The 27,303-nt window shown below is 34.0% G+C and overlaps 1 protein-coding gene across 1 annotated transcript in view; it reads left to right on the plus strand.

The window, feature by feature from the left end:
- Window positions 1-27,303, plus strand: part of TBC1D22A (TBC1 domain family member 22A) — a 146,592-nt gene that overhangs the window by 21,372 nt on the left and 97,917 nt on the right. Inside the window, exons 6-8 of the mRNA XM_085041493.1 lie at window positions 2,040-2,168; window positions 3,310-3,372; window positions 8,971-9,085. Of these exons, the coding sequence (XP_084897619.1) occupies window positions 2,040-2,168; window positions 3,310-3,372; window positions 8,971-9,085 (307 nt within the window). The remainder of the gene's footprint in view (window positions 1-2,039; window positions 2,169-3,309; window positions 3,373-8,970; window positions 9,086-27,303) is intronic.

The raw sequence follows: 27,303 nt of genomic DNA on the forward strand, positions 1-27,303 counted from the left end.
TATCTAATATGTCATCCTCGGTACAGTTTGGAAACCCAAAGATGAGTCATTTAGTAATCATTATTCTTCTATACTGTCAGGCAGCATTTTCTTTCATCTTCTTTCCCAAGTGGGAAAGAAACGTGCTTTCAGTTTTTGTAGTCATAAGCTCCACCATACTTTTTTCTGATGGTAATCTAATAGAGACCTCCTGTTCATGTATGTCCCAGGTAAGGGGAAGTAATGGTAATCCCTGCAATTGATTCAAGCCTTGTTGGATGGAGCTCTGAGCAACCTGATCTGGTGGAAGAGGGGTTAGAACTAGATGATCTTTAAGGTCCCTCCCAACACAAACCCTTTTATGATTCTATACAGTGCGCTGGGAGCTACTGGGGAAATACGTGTTCCTAAATATCAAGTGATATTTTGATTAAAGATAAGTTGCAATACTAAAAAAAAAAATCAGAAAATTAAAGAAACCAAATTTTAATTATGGTTTTAGAATATGTTTGTTTCAAAATGATTCAGAAGTCTTATTTAAAAAGCCCAAACGTAATCTTTGTCAAGGAATGGAGTATATGTGGTAGTATCTGAGGCAGATGATGATTGTCTTGTTTGTAAAACCAGCATGGAAATTGGAATTTTAAAAATATGATTTAAGAAATGGATCAATTGAAATATTTATTGGTAGTCAGCAAGTTAATAATGTTAACAAATGTTTGATGAAGACCGTTTTTCAAAGGGAAAGCATTTGAAAATCAGTATAATACTCTGTTGATGTTATGCATGTCTACTTGTAACGGTATATAAAAAAATTATGATTTCTTTTTAAAATATAGCAAAAATGTTAGGTACATGGTACATAAACAGCAAGAAGAACTATACAGGCTCTCTTCTCTTTTGTATAACAAAACTAAAGATATGTTTGCAAGAGCCTTTGGAGGAAATTAATAAATAAATTGATTAAACTCTCAATTTATTTGCTGCTGATACATTGCAAGCCTTCCCAACTTTTAAAAATAAAATCTAATTTGTAAAGTGAGCAGGAAACACGATGTGTCAAATTGAAAGATTAGTTCAGTCTTTGAAACTGAATAATGGCAAAAAGACTTGCTGAGAACGTATCGGTGTCCTTCAAACAATCACATTTGATTTCATAAATGAATTCTTTTCTAATGCATCCAATGAAGATACCCTACAGGGAAGAAACCACAACTGTTGAGAATAAATGGGTGTCAGAATTCCATATTTAATACAAAACACTGGGATGGGATATTAAATATTAGACAAAGTCTTTAGGCAAAAGTGAAGCTGGTGGGATTTAAAGTACCTGGAATTCTAAGATATACACAAGTCAGTATATCTTAAAAGAATTCATTTTGCCAAAGCAAGTACCTCTTAAGGTATCTGGAATGTAATATGGCTTGTACTTACTCTGTTGTCATTATAAACTAAGAAATTGAAGTATACAGGAATAACATTTTCAATGATTTTAGTATAGAATCGTATGATTGTTAGGTTGGAAAGGACCTTTGAGGTCGTGTAGTCCAACCATAAACCCAGCACTGCCAAGGCTACCACTAAACCATGTCCCCAAAGGGCCATGTCTACATGTCTTTTAAATGCTTCCAGGGATGATGACTCAACCAGTTCCTTGGGCAGCTTGTTCCAGAGCTTGAGAACCCTTTCCATGGAGAAATTTTTCATAAGAATGAATCTAAGCCTCCCTTGCTAATTCCTACTTGAAGGCAACTGAGTTAATACAGGTTGCTTGAAAATGTAGTAAAATTGCTCCAATACTAGCCACATAGAAATTAAGGAACTCTCATAGTAAAAACAAATAGGAAGCAGCTGTTTTTATAAGGTGTTTGTATCTGAACTTTGTACCAGTTGAAGTGATTAGAAAAAAAAATAGTTTCGTAAAGGATTATTTAGATTTGTGTAGGAGTACATGGCACTAGATAAGCTTATTAGATCTCTTGTCACATGTAATCAAATGCCAGCAGTGCTTTTTATAAGCCAAAGAGTAATATCCTTCTCATTTCACTGTTTTTTTTCAGGGCTATCTTCCTGCAAATGTGGACCGAAGAGAAAGCACTTTACAAAGAAAACGCAAAGAGTATTTTGCATTTGTTGAACAATACTATGATTCCAGAAATGATGAAAGTCACCAAGATACCTACAGACAGGTAGAACACCTATTGAAGTGGCTTTTATCTAGACAACACTTACTAAAGGACTTAGAGATTATTTTTGAATTTTGCTACTATTTTTCTATGTTTCTTTAATGTTACCCAGTAGACAACTCCATAAGAATTGTCCTAAATTTCAGAAGCCAAAATATGAAGCAATTTTGGTCTGAAATTCGAAATAGGATTCCCTTTAATGTCAGCTTTAGTGTTGCCATGATTTTCTGTGTAAGAATAGAGGTGATTTCAAATCTTCCATCTCCTGCTCAGACTGTCTTTCAAATGAGTGAAGATGGAGAGGCAAAGTATGACAGTGACTCTTTCTTACTGTCTCCATACTTCTGCTTAAGAAGTTGAAACTGTTTATGATGTGCAATAAACATAGGGGTGTCAAACTTTCATCCTACCTAGATAAGCAGATAACTTTTTTTTCAAGTTTTGTATTGAAATGAGTAGTTTGTAATACTAAGTATGGACTAAACCATGGTAATTTAACCTTTCTTGGGACAGAAGAAGCTAAGATCCTCCTTTTAGCTTCAAGACTAATATTTAGTAGCAAGAAGTATATAGCATCACTAACATAAGGTGCTTGTGAATGGAACCCAAAATCATCACTTGAGCACTCTGTTGCGTAAAACTCCTTTGTGGAGTTTGGAATAAAAATTCAAGAAATACTGGTATTTTTGTGCTCCTGTCTTGATTGCCAAATACATTAAAATAGGTGCTAAACTGTTTTTACCGTTGGATCTTTGGACTTTATGATCTTATAGGTCTTCTCCAACCTAAAAGATTCTATGACAGCAGCAGTTGAATATGACTTTACAAAAGCAGTAGTAGGTATTTACTCAAAATTAATGTAATTATGAGTATTGCCAATATGATTATAATTTGCATATAATTAAAATGTGCTATGAGGATGTGAATACAAATGTATGTGTTTTTTAATTTTGCTTCATAGATAGATTAACTTAAAGATTTGGCTGTATGTTTTGAAATGCAGTAAAAATCCATGTTATCCCAAAGGTAATGATACAATGGGATTACAACTAGTAGTGTAAACCAATAGAATTATTTTAAGTGTTATGTTGTTTAGAAAATGTGCTGTTGGTTCCTTTTACAGTGTTCTTCTTTGTCTAATTAGATCCATATAGATATCCCACGCATGAGTCCTGAAGTTTTAAGACTTCAGCCCAAAGTAACAGAGGTAAGAATGATACATTTTCTTTTTGCTAGAAAAAAAATGTTATTAATGAATCTGATATCACAGTTTGATTAATAATTAATTTGACACTATTTTGGCTTCAGAACTAGCTTAAAGAACTAAAAAATGAAGATATATAAGTAGAGGCTAAGAATAGCAGTCTAAGTTTGAGTAATAAAGACGAAGGCACCTCATTAATTTCCTGTATTGAATCTGTCAGTTTTTATTGTGGTCTTGTGCCACTGAGGGTTTTTTCCCCTTTTTTCCCTTTTTATATATTTTGTTAATACTGTGGTTTTTTAGTAACCCAGAGTATAGTCCTGAGATTCCATTTATTTGTCAAAATCATTTAAGGTCTGGAAGCTCTTAGAGCATTCCACTTGGGAAATTCTCTTTTTTAAATTTGTAGCACAACTGGTTTGAGTGCCTTATCTGATTTTGCTTCCTTGTAAGTTTTGTATGTTGACTACGCTATTTACATTGTTTTACTATTGTTGTATTATATAATTAATGTAAATATATAATAATGTGATTAAATATGTGAATAATGATAAATATATTAATCAAATTGGCCTCTATTGTTGAGTAATAAAATCTCACAGGGTCTTTTAATTTTAAAGTATATAGTTTATAAATAGTATGGATGGTGTGGATTATCGTCTTTCAGTTATTTCATTTAATTTATTCTCCTTTCTAATGGTTCTAGTTAGATCATCAAATGTACTTACATATAGCTTCTGTTCCTATCAGTATAGATCCAAATAGAACATCATCTGCTAGTTCATTAAGAGAACTTAAATGGAGAATTAGCTGTCATTTGGTTTTCCATTGTTCCAATTATTTGTTTAATGGCAGTGATCTTCCACATATTGGAGAAATTGGTTTGAAGAAATAGCCTAGTACAGTGTTTCAAAAAAAAAAAAAAAAACAAACCTGTAAATATAGGGCTTTCTACACAGTGGTGTTTTACTTGCACTATTCTAGGGATGAATCGAGGAGTAATATAAGCAAAATCAAGAGATAAGAAGGAAACAGGAAGAAAGAAACTATTAAAGAAATGAATTAGATCAGAGGGCTGCTGGGAGAATGGGCTTGCATCTCTTTTTTGCTCTTTCTTATCTTAACCAAACACAGCTTGCTTGATGCCATTGTACAAAAGATGCTGAAACGGTCATAGCATCCAGTTCCTCCATAGTTTCTTTCTCTTGCTTTCTGGGTTTCTGGAGGCCTACCATAGCACCACTGAATCCCTCAGTGCCACAGGGATCCTTTCCTGCTCCCAAGGGTTCATGCAGACAGGGTGTGTTGTTCCCAGAAATTACTCCCATCTCGAGAGAGAGAAGATGGTGCTGATCTCTGGTCACTCCCTGCTTTTCAAGGCGAGATGGCAGGAGCTGTTAAGAAGAGAAGGGAACCACAGTAAGGGTCAAAGACAGGTTTCAAAGGATTACACTGAATGCAAAACTGTTGTGGATATTTTGGTGAGTTTTGTATGTACTTCTGATGCTGCAAAAACTTAGAATAATGATGCCATTTCTGGGAAGAATGTCGTGTAGAGTGAGGTGAAGAGACCGTAGAACTGGATAAAACCACTAGTTTTAGTTTCAAAAAGACAGCGCATGCATAAACCTCACAGTCTCCTGACTTAAATTTCCAAATGCTGGTATTCCAAGATTTTTGCTCTTCTTGGTGGTATCAGAGTCTCTGTTCCCAAAGAACTTTCAATTAAAGTTAATAAGGCTGTTTTAATTTCTTATCTAAACTGAGAGTTTGGTTTCTGTAATAAAATCTTGCAGTTTAGAAAAAGATGGTTTGAATTTGATGTGTGGAAATAACTAGTTATTATATGTTCCTTTTAAAATCAGTTAAAAGGCTGTATTTTTTTATGGGAGTTAAATGGATCTTGAGTGAGGGGAAGGTAATGTTGGAGCAAGGACTTGAAGGACTAGGAATGACTTAATAGTGGCCCTCAAAGAAGAGAACAAAGGAGTTGGAGGTGGTCTTTCATATGGTGCAGACAAATTATTTAAAAAATGAATGACTGTAAATTTAGTTTTTATAAATTCGATTAACTAACATGGAGTGGTCTAATTCATTATCTTTCCTTGCTTTAACTGAATTTTCTTGAAATGGAAAATACCTAGCTGTGTATTTACCATCTATGCTAGCATAATATGCATAATAATTTGAAGTAAACTGCACAATTAAAAATAGTTTATAATTTTGTCCTCCCCTCCTTCTTTCCCCCCCCCCCCCACTTGGAAAACAAAAAGTGAAAATTGAAAAGCTTTTGGATTAAGGCTTTGAGGGTTTCAGAGTTCCTCTGAGGAGGCAAAACCCACAAGTAATTCAAAACCTTCATTTAAGCTGATGGATTCTTTTCTTTATGTATGTGAATATAATTCTTGCTGTAATTATGAATGAGAGTTAAATTCAAAAGAGAATAATAGATTGGTAATGACATCTCATGAGATGTAGGGGTTCATAGTAGAAAAATAATTCCGCTTTCTGTTGCTGGTTTGGAAATCAGGAAGGGAACCTTTTGGGAAAGTGACCTCTTTAATGAGTCCTATTTGAACACAGTCATGAGTGCTGTATAGAAACTTAAATCAGTCTGCTGTTCAGGTTTTTAGTGCTCATTTTTTTTCAATTCAGAACAGTAAATGAAACTTTATGAAAATGGGTAGGAAATTGAAAATGCTATTTCAGTGCGTATTTGAATTTCTGATTAGATGCATTTGGGGATATTAAAGCTGATGTGCCATTACGAAGTGGTGCTTCCTGCCCAAAAATCTTGGACCCCCTCCCCCAGCAAACCCAAACACCAACCCCCTCATAGTTTTTATACCTGGATTTAAAAAATGTTTTAAAATCCATAGGCTTCTCAATTTGCAATGCAAACTGTATATCTGATCAAGTTCTGTGGAAATGAAACCCACAAATTTGTGGATTGACTTCACACGTGCTCTCATGAAAAAACACTATGTTTCTCGTTATTGCAGTGGGTATTTTGATTGATAGTTTTTACTGAATTGCTGTGGGGTTTTTGTTTGTTTGGTTGTTTTATTTTTTTTTTACTGTGCATATTTTGGAACCCCACTATGAGTTTTTTGTGTAGCCTAGTGCATAACCCTGTTCTACGTTCTGCAGTTGCTACTTAAACAGGTTTCTCTAGTCAGCTCTGATACTTGTTTTTGAGAAAGTTACTTGTGTTTGCAGTATGTTAAACATGTCCTTTTTCTGAAGTGAAACACAGAACGATAACTTCGATAATATGGAGAAACTACTGTTGCTGAAAGTAGAAGTGGCAATGGACAGAACCAGGCAGGGTGGCTGTGAGCTAACTAACCTTGCTAGATTGGCAGTTTTCCAATAATAGTGAAAATATTACAAAAGCAACTGTAATTTCATAAGCGTATAATTATGTAAAACGTAAAAACAAGTTGTAAATTGCAGTATGAAATCTTTATGTAGTTATTGATAGACAGTGAAACACCACTGGCTATTGCTTAATGGCAGAGGTTGGTATTTTTCCAGTTTAATATGCAGTGCATATTAAAAATTGTGAGGTGACAGAGCTAGCACCAAGAATTTGTAGCTAATGGAATAAATATCTTGGCTAATGGAAACAAGAGGCTGCTGTGGAGAATTTGCTAATGACTACTTTCCTATCTGCCTAATCTCTGAAATCACACTGAGCAAAAACTGAATCTCAGTTGTAGTTGTAATGGATCAGACGTGAGCTGCCTTAAGGCTTGTTTTTTAGTGCTGACCAAAACTTTTTGTACTTACTGTTGTTGACTGTCTCCCCTGTTCCGTGAATTTTCAGCCAGGGAAACATAAAACCTGGAGGACAGTTGACTTTCAAAAGAAAGCCTGTAAGAGAAGGATAGATGTTGATATTTGGAACTTGCTTTCAAAGCAAAAGCTGCAAGTATGTTTCAGCTTCGGGTAACTTATGTGGAAGCCTGTGATGGGACCTTCAAGCACAGGATGTGAGTCCTTTGTGCCAAGACCTTTCTGTACTTAAAAATGACTGCAAGAGGACTTTTAAACTAAACAATAAGATTTTATTTAAAATGGAATTAAAACAGTAAACTTCTTAATCTAAAAAAAGCAAACTTAAAGTAAGGTTGAATATAAATAACACTGACTTCATAAATACACTTCCTCTGCCTATTGCATCCTTTCAGGGCAGGTGTTTTACTGGCTTTCTTGAAGCCTGAGCCTTCATTGACTTCTAGGGTTGCAGCAAACCACACAATCCTTGGGATCCTCCCAAAATGTCTCCTTTCTTTTAGTATTGAGGCCAGATCTGAAGAACATTATAGATTGTGATCTCATGAATGAGCAAACATTCTTTTGTTTCAAAAGATTATATATACCTGATTGAGTACCTGTAGTTAGGACAAAGCATGTAGCAGCTTTCACTCTGCTGCTTACTTGCAGCCTTTCAAAGGCACATAATATGTTCGAAAGCAAGTAATTGAGAGGAAATACAGCATGTCAGAGACCTAAATGGAGTCTTAGAAAAGTTCAGTGGTTTCTGTACTCTTTACTCTCCTCATGCTGAGATATGTTGTGGTCTCATGAGCTTTTGCAGATCCTAAGCAAGCTTGAGTTTACAGAGTTAAGGGGGTGAGGTTCTGTGATATGGCAGGCAATTGCCTTATTCCTACATTTTCTGGTTGTTTCAGATTTTTTATTAACCAGTATACAGACTTCTAAAGTATAAAATTGCACACTGCAGTATTAAGCAAACTTAACTGTTGGGGAATCTCTTTTTATGGGCATGTTATTAAAAAATCTGAACTATATCAAGTCCTTCTTTCTGTACCTTATGAATAAATAGAATACTGCATTAGCAGAATGCTTCTTTCAAAGATATTAAGAATCATGGGAAGATAATTTCATATTTCTTTCCCTTGAGAAAAGAGGAATTTTATATTATTGAAAAGCTCCAGTGAATAAGTGCTACTTTGTATTAACTACTGTAACTGAGTTATATACTAGGTTGGTTTCAACATGTGCTAATACCCTGAAAATGCTTCCTTTTGAAGAACTGAGAAGCTTACACAGTACTGGGAGTTAGTTATGAATGCCAGTGTTCATTTAAACTTTTGTATGGATGTTTTTTATAGTACTTAAATCTGTAATATTAAATTTGTCTGCAAGGAGGTCTTCAACATCCTCACAAGGGGAAGCAGAGGGTCTGGTACCAATCTCTTCACTCCAGTGATCAGTGACAGGACTCAAAGAAATGGCACAAAGCTGGGTCAGGGAGTTTAGGATATCTTGGATATCAGGAAAATGTTTTTCACTCTAAGAGTGATTGAGCACTGGAACAGGCTCCCCAGGGAAGTGGGCACAGCACCAGCCTGACAGAGTTCAAGGGATGTTTGGACAATGCTCTCAGGCACATGATGTGACTCTTGGGGTGTTCTGTGCAGGGCCAGGAGTTAGACTTGGTGATCCTGATGGATCCCTTCCAACTTAGGATATTCTATGATTTTATGATGTTATAATAACTTTCAAGTGTCTTGTTTAAAATGTGCTTACCACTTATTAAAATACGTGATGATTTCTTTAACTCTTTTTCAGATCTTTGAAAGAATTTTGTTTATCTGGGCAATACGTCACCCAGCCAGTGGATATGTTCAGGGCATAAATGATCTTGTTACTCCTTTTTTTGTAGTCTTCGTTTGTGAATATATAGGTAAGATTTATCTTAGTACTTAATTGTGAATTGGTATTGGTTTTGAAACATCATTTTCATTTTAATCTGACTAACGGTTTGGATAAGCTAATCAAAGTTTAATTTGATACATTAATTTTATCATAAATGTTTGTAATTATAAATCTGTATTGCTTTAAATATATACTGAGAAGCAACCAGATTTTGTTTAAGTAGTCAGTGGAGTTCAGGAATCATCCTGATTTCTACTTAAGAAGCATTCACTGTATTATTTTCCCTTTCTCTTGTAATTCACTTTTTTGGTGAAGACTTTAAATTGTACAAACTAACCAGAAAACAGCACCAAACAAGAAAGCAAAACAAAAAAACCCAACAATACCTGCTCTACCACCAAACACCAAACCAAAACAAACACCAAACCAAAAAAAAGTAACCCATGAAACACAGATATTTTTAAATGAGTTGTGGGGAAATTAAAATAAAGGGAACCTAATAAACTGCATCTGTGACTGAAATAATGGCATCCTGGAATTAAGGTCTGAAAATTAAGGCAACAGTAATTAAAATTTCTCTGGTTAAGAACTCTGCTCTTCTGAGGCTTTCAACATTAGTACAATAGTAGTGTCAACAACTCCATTTGTGTTGAGTTTGCGGCTTTATGTGCAAATATACTTTTGAAAACATAAACAACTTAGATGTGGGTTAAATCTTAAATTTACAGAATTGTATTTAAGTTGTTATAAGCAACAAGAGAATGACTTAACAATAATTCATTAGTGACTTGGGTATAACTATGGATATAAAAGGTAAGGTTTAACAGTGACAAATGACAATGTTAATTTGGCTTGAATTAAAACTGTTTTCCTTGTACTTGTGTTTGTTGTACACACACAGTGAAAATTTAAGCGTTGTGTATGTAAACTTGAGCAATGCATTATCTGGCTACTTCACTGGGGCTGCATACAGTGGATTCTTCCTACTTTCTCTGAGCAAGATATCCATTGGTGTATTAATCCAGATTGATCAGTTTTAATGAAGGACAGATTATCCTTGAATGGATGATATACTATCCATTTGCTTATTTGCATGGCAACACCTCTGTTGCTTTGTTCATTTCTTGTTTCATGGGGGGACATTTCATTGCTAAGCAACTAATGAGAAGTACTGCTGCTTTCTCCCTAATCATTTCTTAAGTAGGGTAGAGGCCTACTCCTGAGAGTATTTGCAGTTTCTGCCTTTTACTCTCTCATTTGACAGATAATGAAAATGTTCTTAATGATCCTAGAACAGTAGGGTCTCTAGTAGACTTTAGGGTTGCTAATTGAAATAAGAAGTTCAAATGAGATGTGATTAGAGAATTGATATTCCATGTTAAATAGGCCATTTAATTAATATGGTAAATAAGTTTGTCTTTACCACCAACTTACATTTGGAGACCCTGGTGATTGTTAATGTATTTGCCACTTTGTCAGGATTTTCATATTGGAGAGCTTAGCTCTTCCAGTAAGTGTTCAGTGAAGAAAGACAAAACTTGAAAACTTTATAAAAGATAGTTAGGGGAAAGGTATGAAGTTCAGAAAACTGTATTCTGAAAGCTCATTTAAAAACTAGTATCTGTATCATAAGAAAAACAGCAAAATGAAGGTTTGTTGGTGGTTTTTTTTTTTTTTTTTTTTCCCTCCAATACAGTGGTGGTCATGGCTAAGTGTTAAGAGCAGTTATTTCCCCCAGGGACATATAAAAACTTCGAAGGATTTTTCTTTAAATAGCTTTTTGATTTGAATCTTTCTAATATACTCAAGTTACACTGAGGGATGCACTGAAGTTAGAAAATAAATGAAATGGGGACATTGCATTATACAAAGTATGTCAAAAATCATGTAATAAATTTACAGAATTCAAAACTAACGCTGTGAATTGGGCTTTAGTGACTTAGATAGAAGTAAGCACAGAATTGCAGAATCTTCCTATCAAAAATGTTTAAACTGCTAGTGTAGTTAATACTTAGTTCAGTAATACTCTGTATTTACTTTAGATTTTTACTCTGGATCTCATTTCTTGATTTTACATGAATATTGGTTTGTACATTAAATAGCTTTATTTATTGTTATATTTTTACTATTGTTTTTTGTATTTTTCTCAATTTAACGGAAACCTTTTGCTGCAGTTCTAAGTCACTTGGGTCCTAATTTATACAGTTGAAAGAAATGCTTTTATTTTAGTTTCTTTCTATAGTTAAAGTCCTAAATAATTATTAAGTATGAATAATATTAAGCATAATTCTTATGCTTAACAATGCCATTAATAATAAATCTCTGCTGATTAGATCATGTGATGGTACATCATGGTAACGTTTAAACACATTTGCAGTTTTGTCAAATATTTTGGTGAGAGGAAAACCATGTTTACTGTAGCTTTATGGCAACTGAGAGAGCCCTTAATCCATAATCTTGCATAACAAGTGTGTGACATAGTTATTCTAGTGATGGGAGTCTTTTTGCTCTGCTAAAGACATCTGCAAAGTGTTTGGAAGAGCATTAAAGAACTTCGGAAGATACAAATGACAAGGATGGACATGCTAATTTACTTCTCATTCAAATCTGAATGCCATAAAGTAGGTTTTTGGGTCTAAATATAAGGGCTCAAGTCATAGATGTTTTGATGGTTTAGTATGGATTGAGGTACCTAATTTTAGCATATAGATTCACACATGTAGAATATATTGAGTGATTGAATGTAGGAATTGAATAAGTTAAATGTTCAGGATATTCTTTCAGACTTTCCATCAGTGTAACTGTGATGAAAGTGCAATCTGGTAATGTCTCATTAGTTCCCCACTCTGCAATAAAAGCAGAATGCTGTAACATTGTCAGTGAGATAAGACTTGATTGTTAAACCAAGCCAGGAGAGGCAAAACTGTAATTAAAGAAAAGTGTAGTGGGGCTAGATACTGGCCCCTGTTGGAATACAGTAGTTTCAGTTTTGAAATTCTGGTCTAAATTAGGTGAAGGAGGAATTTAAACCTTAGGTTTCTTATACCAGGTGATTGCATGTGTTGTTCTCAACATTTTTTTAGAATTTTTCTTCCTTGTGAAAAATGCTAGAGGTCTTTAATCTTACTTTGTCATATTATAACAGCCTCTTTAGAAATTCAAACACTAGAGGTGTGGGAAAACTATTCTGTGCTTACTTCTAACCTCCTGCATAACATAGCAGTGTTGTTACATGTGCTGTCAGAATAAATACTAATTACTGTCAGGGCAGTTTTCCTGTAAGCCCTATGTGTTTGTAGCATATTAGTTTGTGTCAAAATGAGTCTCATCCCTGTGTATGCACCAGAGTTGTTTTTGTTAATGAAATAAGATATACCATGTGACTGCTCGCTGTTTTTGGGCTTAAGTGGACAAGGAAATTTTGCACTGGATTGCAAGTCCTGTTGCAAGCTGCCACAGTTGTGCAGTCTGTACATCTTCCTCTTGCCCTGAGTTCCTGTAGAGCTACGTTGTTTCCAAGTTTTAAGTTGTGCTGCACAGGTGCTTGTGATCTCTTGCTCACCTACACTTCACTTTATCTGGCATTCCAGTACCTCGTCATTCACTGGGCTTGTGTGTGTATCTAAAACCCCAGAGTGGACCTGGATTTATTCACCATCCAGAGAGATGAGAGTTTCAGAGAAGTACCACCATAATGAGGATGCATGCCAGACTGTTGCTAAGTAGAACAGCTGTATAAAATAATTTTAAGACCCCTAGCAGTATTGGATCAAGGGAAAATTAGGAGTTAGTAGGAAGTCAAAGGCAGAAAATGAACACCATTGTACCACTTGGTCATTATATGTTGGATAAAGAATGTCAAGAAGAATGAGGCTGCTGAAGACTGGAATGATGATTGAGATATTGTCTGCAATCTTCTTGAAATAGAGGAGCCTGAGACAAGTTGATAATGCTTACAAGAACTCATGAACTGAAAACTTTGAAAAGAGAGATCTTACCCTTGTAAGTATTTTTTTTATGTCATCTTAAGTCCTTGTGTAAAAGGCATTAAATGAAACTTCTGATACCTAGTATTTTTTAAATTGATACTGCTGTGACTTTAGGGATAATTAATCTAGGCTAAATCCTAGTGGAAATGGGATAGGATTTATTCCCAGACTACTTTTACTGTGAATAAAAGTCGAGCGAGAAAGGTTCTTTGGTCCAGAAAAAGCCTCCGTCTGTCTATATCTCCCTTGCTTACCATTCTTTCCAGTGCCTCACATATGTTACAGGAAGTCTTCCTGCCCTTATAATCAGTATGCAATCTCATTTTTGCCTTCTTTTCCTCCTTTTCAACAGTGAATAACTGTATTTAAAACTATTTATTTGGGGGATTTTTTCCCACAGTTTGAGTGCTGGATCCAAATTGTTTATTTTCGTTGCATAATTGGAGTTTCAGAGCACTTTATTGTGGCCATATCTGAGGTAATTCCTCAGTGTTTGTTTATAAAATATGAAAAGTTGTCAGTTAAGCAGAGATTTTTTTTTTTTCCGGGAGAGTAGTTGTTTTTGCAGAATAAGTAGGTCTGTTTAGAATGTACATAAAACTGAATTTCTGAATGATGAGATAGGAAGCCAGAGAGCAAAAAGTATTAACCCATTGACTTATAGAAACGGCTTTTCTTTGTACTTATAAGGCAAGGTTATAAGGTAAAATTTTTTTAGCATGCATGTTATTCAGTTCCACCAATTCACTAGTCCTTGGAGAATTATGAATAGGACTTGTACATTGGGGTTTTGAGGAGAGAAAGTGGAAAAGATCTAACATATTTGTACTTATTCTTAGAAAACTGAAGGATGACAAATTGTTTTTATAAATTAGAACAAAGAGCTATAACTGGATTAATTGGATGCTTTTCCTTCTCCCAGGCTCTTCAGGTGTCTTCATGTTCTGATTTACCAGGAAAGAAATTGTGCAAGACTTCCCAGGACTGAGTGTTTAGGAATCGGAAGGATTTCTTCAGTTTGAGAAAGATGCAAAGATTGCAAAGATTTTGTTTGCAATTGTAGTATGCTCTTGAACTTTCTTTAAATTTTGACATTAAACTTTGTAATGAACTTCTACTGTTTTCATGCTTTTCTTTAAATAAATGCATAGTTTTGCACAATATTGTGTTAAAATATTTTTATTTACATTTTTTTGAAATGATTTATGAAACACAAAATAAATTTGCATAGAAGTAGGAACATGAAGCATAATTGATATTTTAATGTTTTTATGCAAGTTGTAAAAGTATTAAGAAAATAAATGTTTTTTAGAACTCTTGTAAAATTTGTATGAAAAACTATTCAAAATAATTTAAATCACTTTTGTCATACAAAAATTCCATACCACAAGTTCCATTTGATCACATTAAATTTTTTCTCCTTAATGCAAATTGCCAGTAATGTAGTTTCTGTATACAAAGGTATATTTCAGTGCTGTTTCTTAATATTTCCATGATTTTATAGTAATACTCGTGACATCAGGAAAATTGACTCAAGTTATCATAAACATGAGCAATATTCTGTGAAATATTCTTTGATAATTTGGGTGAGCAAAGAATGAAGAAATCTTACACAAAACTTGAATTCAAGACTTGAAAGTACTGAAAATCCAATTACATCTATGTAAGTTCAGAAAACATCATATTCATTCCTCTGAAATAGAGCTGCAATACACACAGGAGCTTGGTGACCTGAATCTTTTTGCTTACCTGTCAATTCTCTTTGATGCACTCTTTGCTTTCACATATTGTTGAGCACTTAATGTATATACACATATATACATGAATATGTTGCTCCATTCTCCCCTTGATGCTGTGCCAATGAGAGAAAATATTTTGTAAGTGCTGCAGGGTAGCTGAAGAAAGGGAGGACTGCAATGAGTAAGATAAATAGACAGTATTTGAATTTGGTTTTACAGATTGCTCATTCCTGCTTTGCACCATGGGAAAGGTCCAGAAGTAAGCAGAAACCTGTGTTGAGCCCATCTACAGATGACTTGGTACTTCTGTGCCAGTCTTCTGTGCTGTGAGGCAGGACTGATTTTGACTGTAGTGGGAAAGCAGTTAGAAATTTTTCCCATAAATTTTAAGTATTTTCGAGTTGTAATTTTTGGAAAAAAACTCAAATTCCTTCAGGTAAATTACATGGGAACAAAGAATAAGAACAGAGACCTGAATTTTAGTGCTTTAAAAAGCACTCTTGAAGCACTTGTACAGATTATACTTTTAAATTGTTAATTTGTTTTTATGTTATGTCTCACTTAACAAAAAATTAATTATTCACAATGTCTGAGCAATTGTCTTTATTAATATATAATAAAGTCTTTCAGGCCAAATTGGATAAAGAAATCTTACTATTTTACATCCTTTTATTCACTTTAAACAAGTAGAAGAATCCATGTGAAAATATCGAGCACGGAATTGTTTGTCAGCTAGCAGTGCTTGCCATGATATACTGTTCTCTTTAGTGTTGGTTCCTAAAGCAAGATAGTTGGAGGTATTCCAAACAGAACTAAGGAAAATGTGGATAGTATTAAAAGGACATCTCATGCTTAGTTTGTGAGGGGTTAGGGAATAAGGGAGCATGAAGAAGGGCAAATATGTGATAGAACTTGTGTAATGGAGAGAATTGATTAATAGGAACCAGTGAACTATAAATTTCTTTTAATATTTTGATACTTTTCTTTTTGATTGGATATTTAATTATTTATCTGGATAAATTGATCTTTATCTTTTGTCATCACTTGTTGGAATATTAATTTTTAGTTGCAGTTTGACGTATTCTCTAGTGAACACTTTGTTCTGGCTTAGACTTATAAAACTATTTAATTTAAGGATTATTTTTAATGTAGTTATAAAAGTCCTTATGAACATAGTTAAGCTTTACTGAAATGTGCAGTTTGTGAGTGACTTGCTAGTGACAGTTTATTCCCTACTGTTTTACCGGTTGCTTAACCTGCTGGAAGTTTGTGATGGTGTTTAGTATCAACTATATGAATGGGTCTGTTTGCATAAGTGCTCTCAGTTAGCTTTGATAAAAAATAGGCTATTTACTTACTTACTTAGTGGATTTTTGGCTAATTGCACCAACCCAATTTTGGCCTATTTTGGAATATAGTAACCTTGAGAAAAGGTGTTAATAATGAGCAGCTGAGCATGTAACTGCAAGTAATTATATAATATAGTTGGGTAGTAATATATTGCTGCATATATTTTCCTCATTAATATATTTGATTCTCTGTGAGGGCTTGGAACAGTGTGAACCAGATTCTTATGTGCTGTAGAATCTTGTTCCAGATTCCATTTGTTGTTTCAAGGGTTCAGTGTACCCTGCTTTTTCTAGCTTCATTTCAATATTCCTTAAACTTCACAGCAGAGCCACATATTTGACTGTTTCCAGATTAGGTTTAGTTGGTCAGAAAAGGGTTTGCTTGCTGTGTGCTGAGATGACACAGGTAAAGCAGGGCTTTCTGCTGTTAAAACAGGTGGCCATGCTTTTCTTTTCCAATGCAAAATGTGCATTCCCATCTTCTCTTTTTGGTCTGCATTAGCTTTCCTTGGGCACAGTTAAACTGGCTGGAAGCTAGGTCCATAATAAACTGAAAAAATTAACTTTCTGCACTCATCTTGATGATCAGAGAAGAATATGAGTGCTGATGGGGGATAGGAGCATGTTAGGGAAGAAGGGAGAAGCAAAGGTCTGTTTAGTGCCAGGTAGCACTGAGACTGCTTTAGTTGTGTAATAACCCATGCTCGTGGTAAGAATTTGTGAATTACACTTACTTTTTGCTTAGCAGGTTAGGGAGCACAACAGACAGATATAGGATATGGCAACCTGCTTTTTCTATTGTTTTGCTTCCTTGTACTGTCTTGAATGACCTTGATTTACTACAGACAGTGAAGTTTTACGAAATCAGTTCTCAGTTTCAATTTTTATTTCACTCTAATATACTGTCAGATTTCTGAGCTAATTAGAGTAGTTTATCTGAAATGTTAGATGCATTGTTGCATCCAATAGACAGGCTTTGCCTCCTTCCTTTGCTTTTCATATATAGACTTTTTATTATGTTAATTCTGTCTTGTTTTCTATAATCTTACTTTTCTTTTTAAGTAGTTTTGTAGTTCTTAGTTATCAAAGCATTTAAAGTCATATCATACCAATGCAACAGAGAAAGTAACTCCAGAAATCTTGATGACCTCCACTGAAACAAAATGAATTTGTTGAAAATCCATTCAGTTAACCACACAAACCGTAAAATGAAAATTCTTGTTCTTATGAACTGGCACATATTACAAGCTTGAATAAAGTGTGAGCTGTGATAAAATATCTTCTTCAGTCCGATTACAGGTATAGAATAGTAATAGTCTTGGATACTTAAATCATAGGGATGTATTAGGTGACAAAGTAGGATGTACCTCATCCTATTTCTCCTTCACTATCTTTCAGGAGAAAATAAATGTAATTCAGCTGTTTTTGTAGGTAATTTCAAAAAAAGGTTTCTATCTATTTGTACTAGAATAAGACGAATTAAAGGTAGAATTCTCTGGCTGTTGTTAGCAATAGCTGTCAGAAGTGAAAGAGACATTAAGATTATCTTAAATATATCCAACTGCTTAATTGCCTGTTATTTTTAGCTTTGTATGTGAGATGAAATCAGTATTTTGAGTAATGATATTAATTGCTCATAGTCTCTTATGAGTGTCTGTTTAAAACAAAGAAAAAAAACCCAACCTCCCTTAACACCTGAAATTTTAAGTTCTATTAGTCTTTCACATTTTTTTATATTTTAAATGATCTTCAAAGAAAGGACAATCTGTAATATATAATGATAAATTCTTGAGTGTTAGTATTGAATGAAAGAACTCAGTATTTAAAGAATGTATGAAAGATAGCTTTGTGTGGAGAAATCATTAGCAGGTAGTCTGTCATCATGTAAAACTTAAGATTTGTGCAATTTTGTATGTTAGTAGAGTTACTAGAATCCAGCTCATGAAACCAACACTGTTTTAAGTCATAAAACTTACAGAAGGAAAAAATCCCAAACCCACCACCTTTTGAAAAACATTGTTCTAAGACTTCATTCCTATTACTAACTTAACTTCTCTGTTAAATTTATTCTTTCATACTTCAGTCACAATCAAAATTCAAGTTTGGATGATAAGGGAAGCTGTCGTAGTTGTGTGCATTTACTAGAGTTTTATAAAATTTCTCTCATAATGCCCTTAAACAAACCTTAATGATGTATTTGTCTAAGAAGAGTTATTTGGTGTTATCTCCCTGATTTGTGGATCTGATACAATTTGGTCCAATTTTAATAAACAAGGAAGCGTATAAAGAAAGATGCTTTCACCTCTTTTTAAAAACTATTCCTCACTCTTGTTTCAAATAAAATATGGTAATAAAAGGAATAGAAAAGTTAAGCAAAGTGGGAAGTGGTGGATTTTTACTAAAGACTGCATTAGAGGTTACTCAGGTATTTCAAAGTGAAAAAGTGTTTCCCTGTGAAGTTATACTCACAAAAAATCATTTCAGTTACATTAAAAAGTAACTTTGCTTTGGGGGAAGAGAAGGGGAAAATATGTTAAAAAAGGCAAAAAAAACCCCAGCTTCCTGTTTTTGTTTTTGTTTTTTTCCCCCAAATGTCAACATTATTTTTGTTGGATTTTGAATAAGAGAATTTCTGTGCACTTAAGAAGAAAGTATCTGAGTAGTTCAGACTTGTCATATTAGAAGATGTTCTTCTTTTTTCAGAATAGCATCTACATATGAAGTTGCTGAGCTTTGGCTCTGAATTCTATCAATTTCACCTACCTAAATAAATGTTTCAAAACAGTATCATACCTAATTATCGTATTTTTATTGAAAGTGTACCAACAGTTGCTTCATTTTTTGATATGTTTGACTTAACAAGGTTTAAAAAAAGTATCTAAAGGGATTAAGAAAGATTGGCTGTGGAGAAAAGCTTTAACTTTTAACTGTGGAAGAAGCAAACACCTACTTTCTCAAAGATTAAAATAAGTGTTGGACAGAGGATTTTTCAGACCTAACAATTACTGAGGCCTGGTAGTAATTGCTTCAGGTTACCACTGTTTAAATTAAATGTTTGTTTCTTAAAGATGTTGCTGTATATGACTGGCTTTTCTGGGAAGTCGGGAATTAAATGAAAATTTTTAATCTTTGGTGGCATAAGATAGTAAGTGAAAAATAGGAAATTGCCAGTTCATAAGATTTTTTTGACTATATCTGTAGATATAAGGTTACAATCATCTTCCTACTTTCCTAACAATACAAAGATTTGGTTTTGATGTTTGAGCAAAAATAATTGGATTACATTTCCTTACATTTACAGCTTCTTGTTATTTGTTGTACTGTGCTCCCTGTTATTGTGAGTGGATGCATCTGTAGACAGAATTCAGTGGTTTGGGTTGGCCTTTATTTTAGTTTGTTTGTTTTTGTTTTAGATCTTTGTTGCATGCTTCCAGGTCCTATCAAAGAAGTGTGTCTTGAGAATACTGATCAATACACTACAGTGTATGGCCCAGACTCCATTTATTTTTTGTGGTAATGCTGTGCTGTGAATACTTTTTTGAAAAGCAGCTGGGGAGTTCAAGCCAATGTAAAGCCCATCATTTAGATGACTGTCATGGTTGTACACTTAATAGGAAAAGCCAAGTAGGGACTTGAAAGTTGCTAATAAAAATTGCTTCAATCATAGCTGTGCCAGGAAGTCTATCAAAGAGTCAAGAAGTCTGACAGAGGTGTGACAGAACCTATGAAATACCACCTCATAGCAGGAGACCTATGTGAATTTTTTGCTTAGATATTTCTTGTGAAGAAACTTTCTAAACAGTGTCTTATGGGCAAAATCAGATGTGTTCTTCTGAATTTTTGCTATAAGATATGTATAGAGGAAATCTCTACAGTAATAAAAATGTTCCAAAGTCAAATGGGACTAATCAAACTTCCATTGTAAGTAGTCAGAATAAATAAGTCAGATCTGGCCTTTCTATTGATTTGATGTTTTCTGCTAACTCAGATTTGTCTGTTAAATCAGTCTTTTCTTATTATTCAAGTTTGGTTTTTTTTTCTTCTCTGACGTATACTAAAAACAACTTGAAGAAAAATAATTTTTTCCCCCATGTATATATAAAAACAAATCTGTCAATGAAACTCTTTTACTGCATAGGATGATGTGGATTTTAATTATCTGCTTTTAACGTTTGTTTTGAATCTATATGTGTGTTTCTAAAATTTCAAATGTATCTGTCTAAAGAAGTGTTATTTCATGATGCTTAGTGCACACTGTCATTTAAAAAATGAAATTAATTTTATAATGTGAATGCTAGTGTAAAAAACAATTCATTTCTCTAGTTTGAAATACATTTTGTGGTTTACATTGTCTCATTTTTGAAAGCAATTAAGAAACTAATAGACTCATACTGTGAGGAAGTCATGAGAGATTAGTGAAAGGTATGCTGTTAGAAACTACAGAGTGGAAATGTTGGGTCATGGGAATAAATGGAAAACAGTATCTTGGATAATGGTAGAAGCAGTAAAGTGAAATTGAAGACAAACCAAAAGATTTCTTCAGGTATAAAAATGTAAGAACTGTGAAGAAGAAAGTTAATTGCAATTAATGTAGCTGTGGGAGAGACATGTATTCCAAAGGGAGCAGCATATTTTAGTTCTGGCTTCTGCATTCTTATTTCTCCTCTCCCCATGGTCTCGGTATGGTTATAATTAATGATCATCTTTCTATAGTGAAGCGGCACAGAGGTGGTTATAAGTTCAGATCTAAGTCTTCTCAAGCATGCTTTCCAACAGACTGGGAAATTAATTTAATGGTTTTTATACCATTGAAAGTGGCATTTGACATCCAAAAATCACAACTTTGTATATTTATTATGAAGTAACTTGCATGATGAAAAGCTAAAAGAGAAAGAGTTGCTTAAGCAATGATAATATGCTTTGCAAATGCCAGAAGTGTAATGTTCCAGTCCTGTTGCTTAGATCAGTAGCAGCTGAAGATCTCAGAAAAGATTTTCAAATTAGGTGGATCAGTGCTTTAAACAGAATCATAAGAATTTTTTTGTCTTATTTTCAATGAGATATTTGTTTTGTTCATAGTTTAAAGCTTTCAAACCTATACAGATAAATTAGACAGAAGTTTGTGAGCTGAAATTTCAGTTTGAGTTGGCTTTGCTTGTAGTTTAAATGCAAACTTTTTTTAATCATAGTAATAATAAAGTCATTAGGTTTTTCATTAGCATGGCAGTATTTTGCTTGTTTCTATTTGAGACTTCAAAGAAAATTTTTTTCTTTAAGGTGTAGAAAACAAATTTATGAAGCACAAATGAAAAATTAAGGATCTAAAAACAATAACCAAAAAGAGGGAAAAAATGTTCTTTGCAAAACTATTTTGTAGGCTTTCGTTTCATTATTTCATAGGAGCAGAAAAGTACTTAATGCTTTTATAGCACATTCATTTTGAAAAACCCAGTATATTAAAAAAATGGCTTATGAATTGTGTTCTCATCAAAAACTGATTTACATGTTCCATCTTTAGTTAATTATGAGATAAAAATTTACTGCAGTATGACTGAAATTTAAAGACAAATGCCTTTCTAATGGTAACATTGTTGAAGAAAATTAGAGATCCTACTATTATTTTTGAACAGACAGAACAGGATTTTTTTTCCTAGAGGTTTGATTATTTCTTTATCTTGACAATAAATACCTATACAAACGTAAAAACGTGTTTGAATTTTATGAATAAAGCAAGCCTTGTGGCTTTTTTGCCTCAGAAGCATATGTAGCAGTTTCATTAGGAAAATGTAAATCACAGCAGATTAGGGTAGTTAAGGAATACATTTAGCAATTAAGCAATATAAGAAGCAGTGTTTCCTGCAGAGTGCATTGTCCTCAAATGTGCTTCTTCAAATTCAGTATTTGCAGATTGTGCTAAAAAGTGGCAATAATGGATGGTACTTAATTTCTGTTGTAAATAAGGCAAGAAATCTGTAAGGTGGATTTCTTATGAGCTGTGAATGATGCAGGAGGTTACAAAATGAGGAAGCATGTAATTTTGGCTAAGAAAATTAATGGATATTGCACAGTGTGGGTTGCAGCAAATTGCCACTGTCACAGACATGTGGGGATGATGTCACTGAAGGACAGCAGGAAACTGCTGTCCATTTTTCTTTGAGAACTTATTTTGTTGTGCCATTCAATGACATTAATGGCTTAAAGTAAAAATTGCTTCATGAGTGAGTGAAGTTATACTTACATGGAGTTATGGTCACATGTAAATAGTTAGTGAGCTTACCTGACAATGGCAAATTTTTCAGCCTTCTGTCATGGAAAAATTACTGAATTTTTAGAAGTTTTTATATTTACATACAAGTTTTTGGATAATTTTAAAAATTTTATATTTACCTAAGTTAGAGGTGACCCTTCCAGCTTTTTAAGTTATTCAGGTAATGCATTAAACATATTGCTGTTTATGGGATTGTTCAAATGAGTTCTCTTTTCCAGCCCTCTATTTTTAAGTAATTACATGCAAGAGAGTTTCTTTTTTTGCTTTTTCTTTCTTTTGTAGTTTCAGTTAAGAAGTATTAATTTTCAGTACTTCTAAAATTCACCTTTGCATATGCAGATGCATATACTGGGTTTCTTTATCTTTTAAATACACTGTAGCCTTTAGTGCAGTTGATTTTTTTCCATCTCCAATAAATAGTTCTTTTTCAAATCTGCATTAATTCATAGATTCTTTTTGAAGGCTTTTCCAGTGCTAGAGTGATAGTTCTGAAATAACTGTCTAATCAATCCCATACCTGAACACAGGGAAGGCCTGTGTTCCTGAGGTTTGCTTTTGACTTGTTTGACCATGCTGTCATTTGCTCTCGTCCCACACTTGGTGTTTGTCTGCGTGTTTGTGGATATGCATGTTGAGGCTTTAAAAAATTAAATGATAACCATAACCTGGTTAATTAAAAATGCAATGTGGGAGACATGTTCAACCTTTAATCTTTCATTTCCTATTCTCCAAGCACCTTTTGGATTTCTCAGGGAATTCACTTATGAGGCATTCTAAGAAAATACTCATCAGCATCCTGTGCTCATCATGCATACTGGTTGCTAATTACGAGTCCCGTAATTTGGTGTCACATGCACAACTTCCCCTTTGCAAGCTGTTTTGGTTGACAGCAGCAAACCTATTGAAGTGAGTACTCTGAGAAGAATTTGTCCTGAGCATTGTGTTCATTGTTGCTGAAATGCATTTTTAAGAAAAGCTGCCATCTTATAAACTTTGAAGGCTCCTGTTTCGTAATGTCGTGCCCAAGAATATGGCTTATACTCCTTATTGTACTTTCAAACTGCATTTACTGGCTGATTTCTCACCTGTGTGGAAGGGGTTCCCAATCCTGTATTTGGCATTAGACAAGTTCTGTGGATCAAAAACTTGTTGATACCACCAGGTTGTACCCTGGTTTGGTTATAAAGCTTTTGAAGTAGTAAAGATATTTTTCATCTTCCTCCTGACTTGTCGAGCAGTAATCTCAGTCTGCAGCCTATGAGGAGCCAATGTCTTTTGTTTAATTTGCAACATGAGCTGAGAATTTCCATTTTTTAAATACATTTGTCATCCTTAAAACAGGTCTGTTTTTCTATACATATGTGCAGTGCGTTAAGACTATGAATATGAATTTAGGGCAAATTCTGGATTATTTAGTGTAGAGGAAAAAAGTACACTTGCCATTAAAATGTAGCCAAGAAAAAGCCTGGGTAGAAAAGATCTTACTGGCAAGCAATGTAGGTCCACTAAAGGAAGTCTGAACAATTTACTGATTACTTTCATACAGAACTTGGAATGAGAGAAAAAATATATGAAGCATCTACTCTTTTGTGATAGAGCAAATTGAGAGTACATGCAAGGTCATGCATTAATTTTGATTAGCATAAAAATTCAGTTCATGTGATAAGTTTATGGTGTTTTTGGACAGGATGATTTACTTTGCTCACCAGGTCACACAAGATTGTAACAGTTGCCATGTGCAGTAAAATTATTTAGAGAATTCATATTAATAAAATATGATAATTAATGCTTGAAATGCCATTCTTATACTGATGTATAAAGATATTTATCTTGCTTCCTATTGCATCTGAAGAAAATTGTGGAAGTTTAACTGAAAACAAATGTAAGATTATTAACTGTTAAAATAGACAAGTCATCATTCCATCATGTGTGTGAGAACATGACTGGTTGTAGGGGAACATTTGAAATGCAGTAAGGTCATGTTTATCTAAGCCTGGTCTGATGAGATGATTAAGTTTCTTATAAAATTTTACCTTTGTTACTGCAGTACCATGAAGAAAGGGAAAGTTTTACTTCGGTGATTCATCCTTAAGAGCTCAAGAGCTGTTTCTATCAAGATTAATATGTAACTAGGACTTTTTCAATGGGAGATATTGATATGGTAATATACATATTTAATTAGGCAATTGTTACTGAAAGAATTTACATTTAAATGCTCTATTATATCCTGATCTTTTTATAAAAACATTGTCTTAGTGCAGCAGTGACTGAATGGCTGTTTCATAAGGCTTTTTGAAAACGGAGCTTGGAGTGGAGTATGTAAGATCTTGTAGTTATGAAAATATCACTCTGCAGCTCTGCATGCAATCATATGCATATGATTTTGTACTTTGCATACTTGGGTGGTAACTTTGATGTTAGAACTGCCTGGAGGTGCAATATCTGAAGCAGATTGCAGTAAAGTAAGCTTTATACAGACAAACAGCTGTGCATGTGTGGTCAGAATGGTTTCCTTGCACTGCTGCAAGAGATACATAATTTGGACTTGAGGTATATGATAAGGCTTTTTATACATGATGCATTTACACAAATTAGCACTAAAAATCCCCCAATTTTGAAATGTTAAAATAATTAACTGGTTTAATGTTTCTTTGTATTATTTTGTCTATTGGGATATGTAAAAAATATCATAATTTATTGGTAATCTTGCAGTCTGTTTTGGGCTTCGGCACTGGGCCTTTCTTACCCTGCCATTCACTTTGTCCCCTACCTCCCACTCCAGTGGACTCATTTGAATTTTGCTGATTCTGAGCGTTGAGAAACAATTTCAAGATAACAAGCTAGAGCTAAAACATTAATAACACAATTAAATGTTTGTTTTATTAAAAAAATTCCTTTGGGAGAATATATGTTTTATTTAATAAAGATATCTTTTGTAGGATCTTCCTTAGTCTAATGAAGTATGAACACTATCAAGTTACATTTATGTTTTTCCCACTTTATAAAGACAGAGTTTTGGTGTTGGTAACAGGTTTAGAGAAGTTCTGAATGCCAGCTACTCTTTTGTTTGTTGCATGTGTTTTTATCCCTGATATGGACTGAAAAGTGAAATTCCAGCACTATTTAGAAGAAATCAATTGCATCTCAAAGACAGAGATCAGATGTGAACTTAATTTTATCTTTCCGAACAACTTCCATCAAAATCATCCATTAGGCTTAATCTTGAATTAAAACCTACTTTTAATGGAGATAAGCTCTTTAACATGTTTATTTTCTATCATGATTGGAAAACTAAATCTGTAACTATCTGTAAGTAACATTTTTTTAAATTTTGATTTTATCCTTATGTCTCTGCCTTTGTGAGTGGATCCAGTTAAAGCTGTTCAGAAAAAGTTAGTCTTTTTGCACGGTGGGAAGTTTCAGAAGCATACCCTGGGAATGAGTAAAGAACAGCTAATACCATGCTTACAGCAATGCAGATATTCAGATCAGTGTGTCATAGACTCCATGCTACAACAGTTTTCCTCCAGGCAACTATTTTCCTGTCTTTTACAGCTGCATAGATGACATGATAAAGATCTCCACAGGAAAATGAAGAAAATGAGAAATATTTCTGTAAAACTTCGTAATTGGGAAGTTTTAGGCAGTGATCTTTTCTCCCCCCGATATTGCACAGACTAGCCTGCTATTTCTGTTCACATTCTTTTATTCAGCCCTTATATTACTGTCCATTCAGACTTCACTCATTGAAAATAAATTTAAAATTTTTTTTAACACCAGAAATTGCAATTATGTTCTCAAGCACAAATAATACCTTATGTACTTTTGGAATGGTTATTTTGTTATTTTTGTTTCTGTTGTTTTTCCTGAAATCCCTTGTGCTCTCTCTTTCTAAACTTTTCTGGTGTGTTTATTTCTTCGTCCAAACAAGAAAAAAAAAATAAGAGCAACATGGAGCTGGATTGCTTTTCCCCTTAAAACTGCATGGAAAAAGAAGCATTTTGCACTATGCGCCTACCCAAATAAATGAATAAATGCTATAAATAGGTAGATTATGATTTTGCATAGCATTCTGCCAATCAAATGTTCCTTAGTTGGAGCTTGTTTTCAAAATGTATGGCCTTTTTTAATTTCAGTTGTACTATGGAAAAGGGTCATTTGGATATTCAGTTTCAGTTCTAAATTTCCTCAATAAAGTGTAGCAAATTAAGGTGAATTGGTGCAGCAGAAGCCATTGCACATCACTGAGCACTTGCTCATTTGTGTCTTTGCTTTTGTGATGCTGTGTCATCTTTATTAGAGTAGTTCTTGGGTGCTTCCACAGTGTAGCTCCTTGTTCATCATGCGCCCTGTTGCTTCATTCAACCAACCTTCACAAACTGCCATGGTTTTCTCACAGCTTTTTGCAGGTTGCTCAGTCACAGGATGGCAAATCCTTTGTTGGGTGTTTAAAGTTTTCTTTCAGCCAAGTTTAAACTTCTACAGCTTACAGGTCTGCCTTCTGAGGAAATCCTTTTAAGAGCAAATTATAGCTAATACTGAGAAACATTTTTTTTTGTTTAGGTGGTTCATCTGTTTTATTTGTCTTTCTAGTTTGGAACAAGTCAGGTAGTACTCTGTCACTTCTTGTTCTTCTCTGTTGGCTGTGAAAGGAGGTGAAGATGCCCACCTTAGATGCTTATATGTATCTTCAGCTCATTTGTTGGTTTAAATCCTGGTGTGAGAATATAGTGTGAAATGGTAGATTTTAAAAGAGAGAGACAAAAATGAGGTAAGATAAGAAAGAGGAGAAAAAGAAGATAAATATTTTTAATTTGTTATCTTTTCATATCCATGTGTAGAAGAGTTACTGTGTTGTGCTATTGTTTATAGCTAGCTTTTAATTCAGAAATGTGCTAGCA

This window comes from Lichenostomus cassidix, chromosome 1Aa (assembly GCF_008360975.1).
Source record: "Lichenostomus cassidix isolate B80296 chromosome 1Aa, HeHo_3.0, whole genome shotgun sequence".
Taxonomy (NCBI): Eukaryota; Metazoa; Chordata; class Aves; order Passeriformes; family Meliphagidae; genus Lichenostomus; species Lichenostomus cassidix.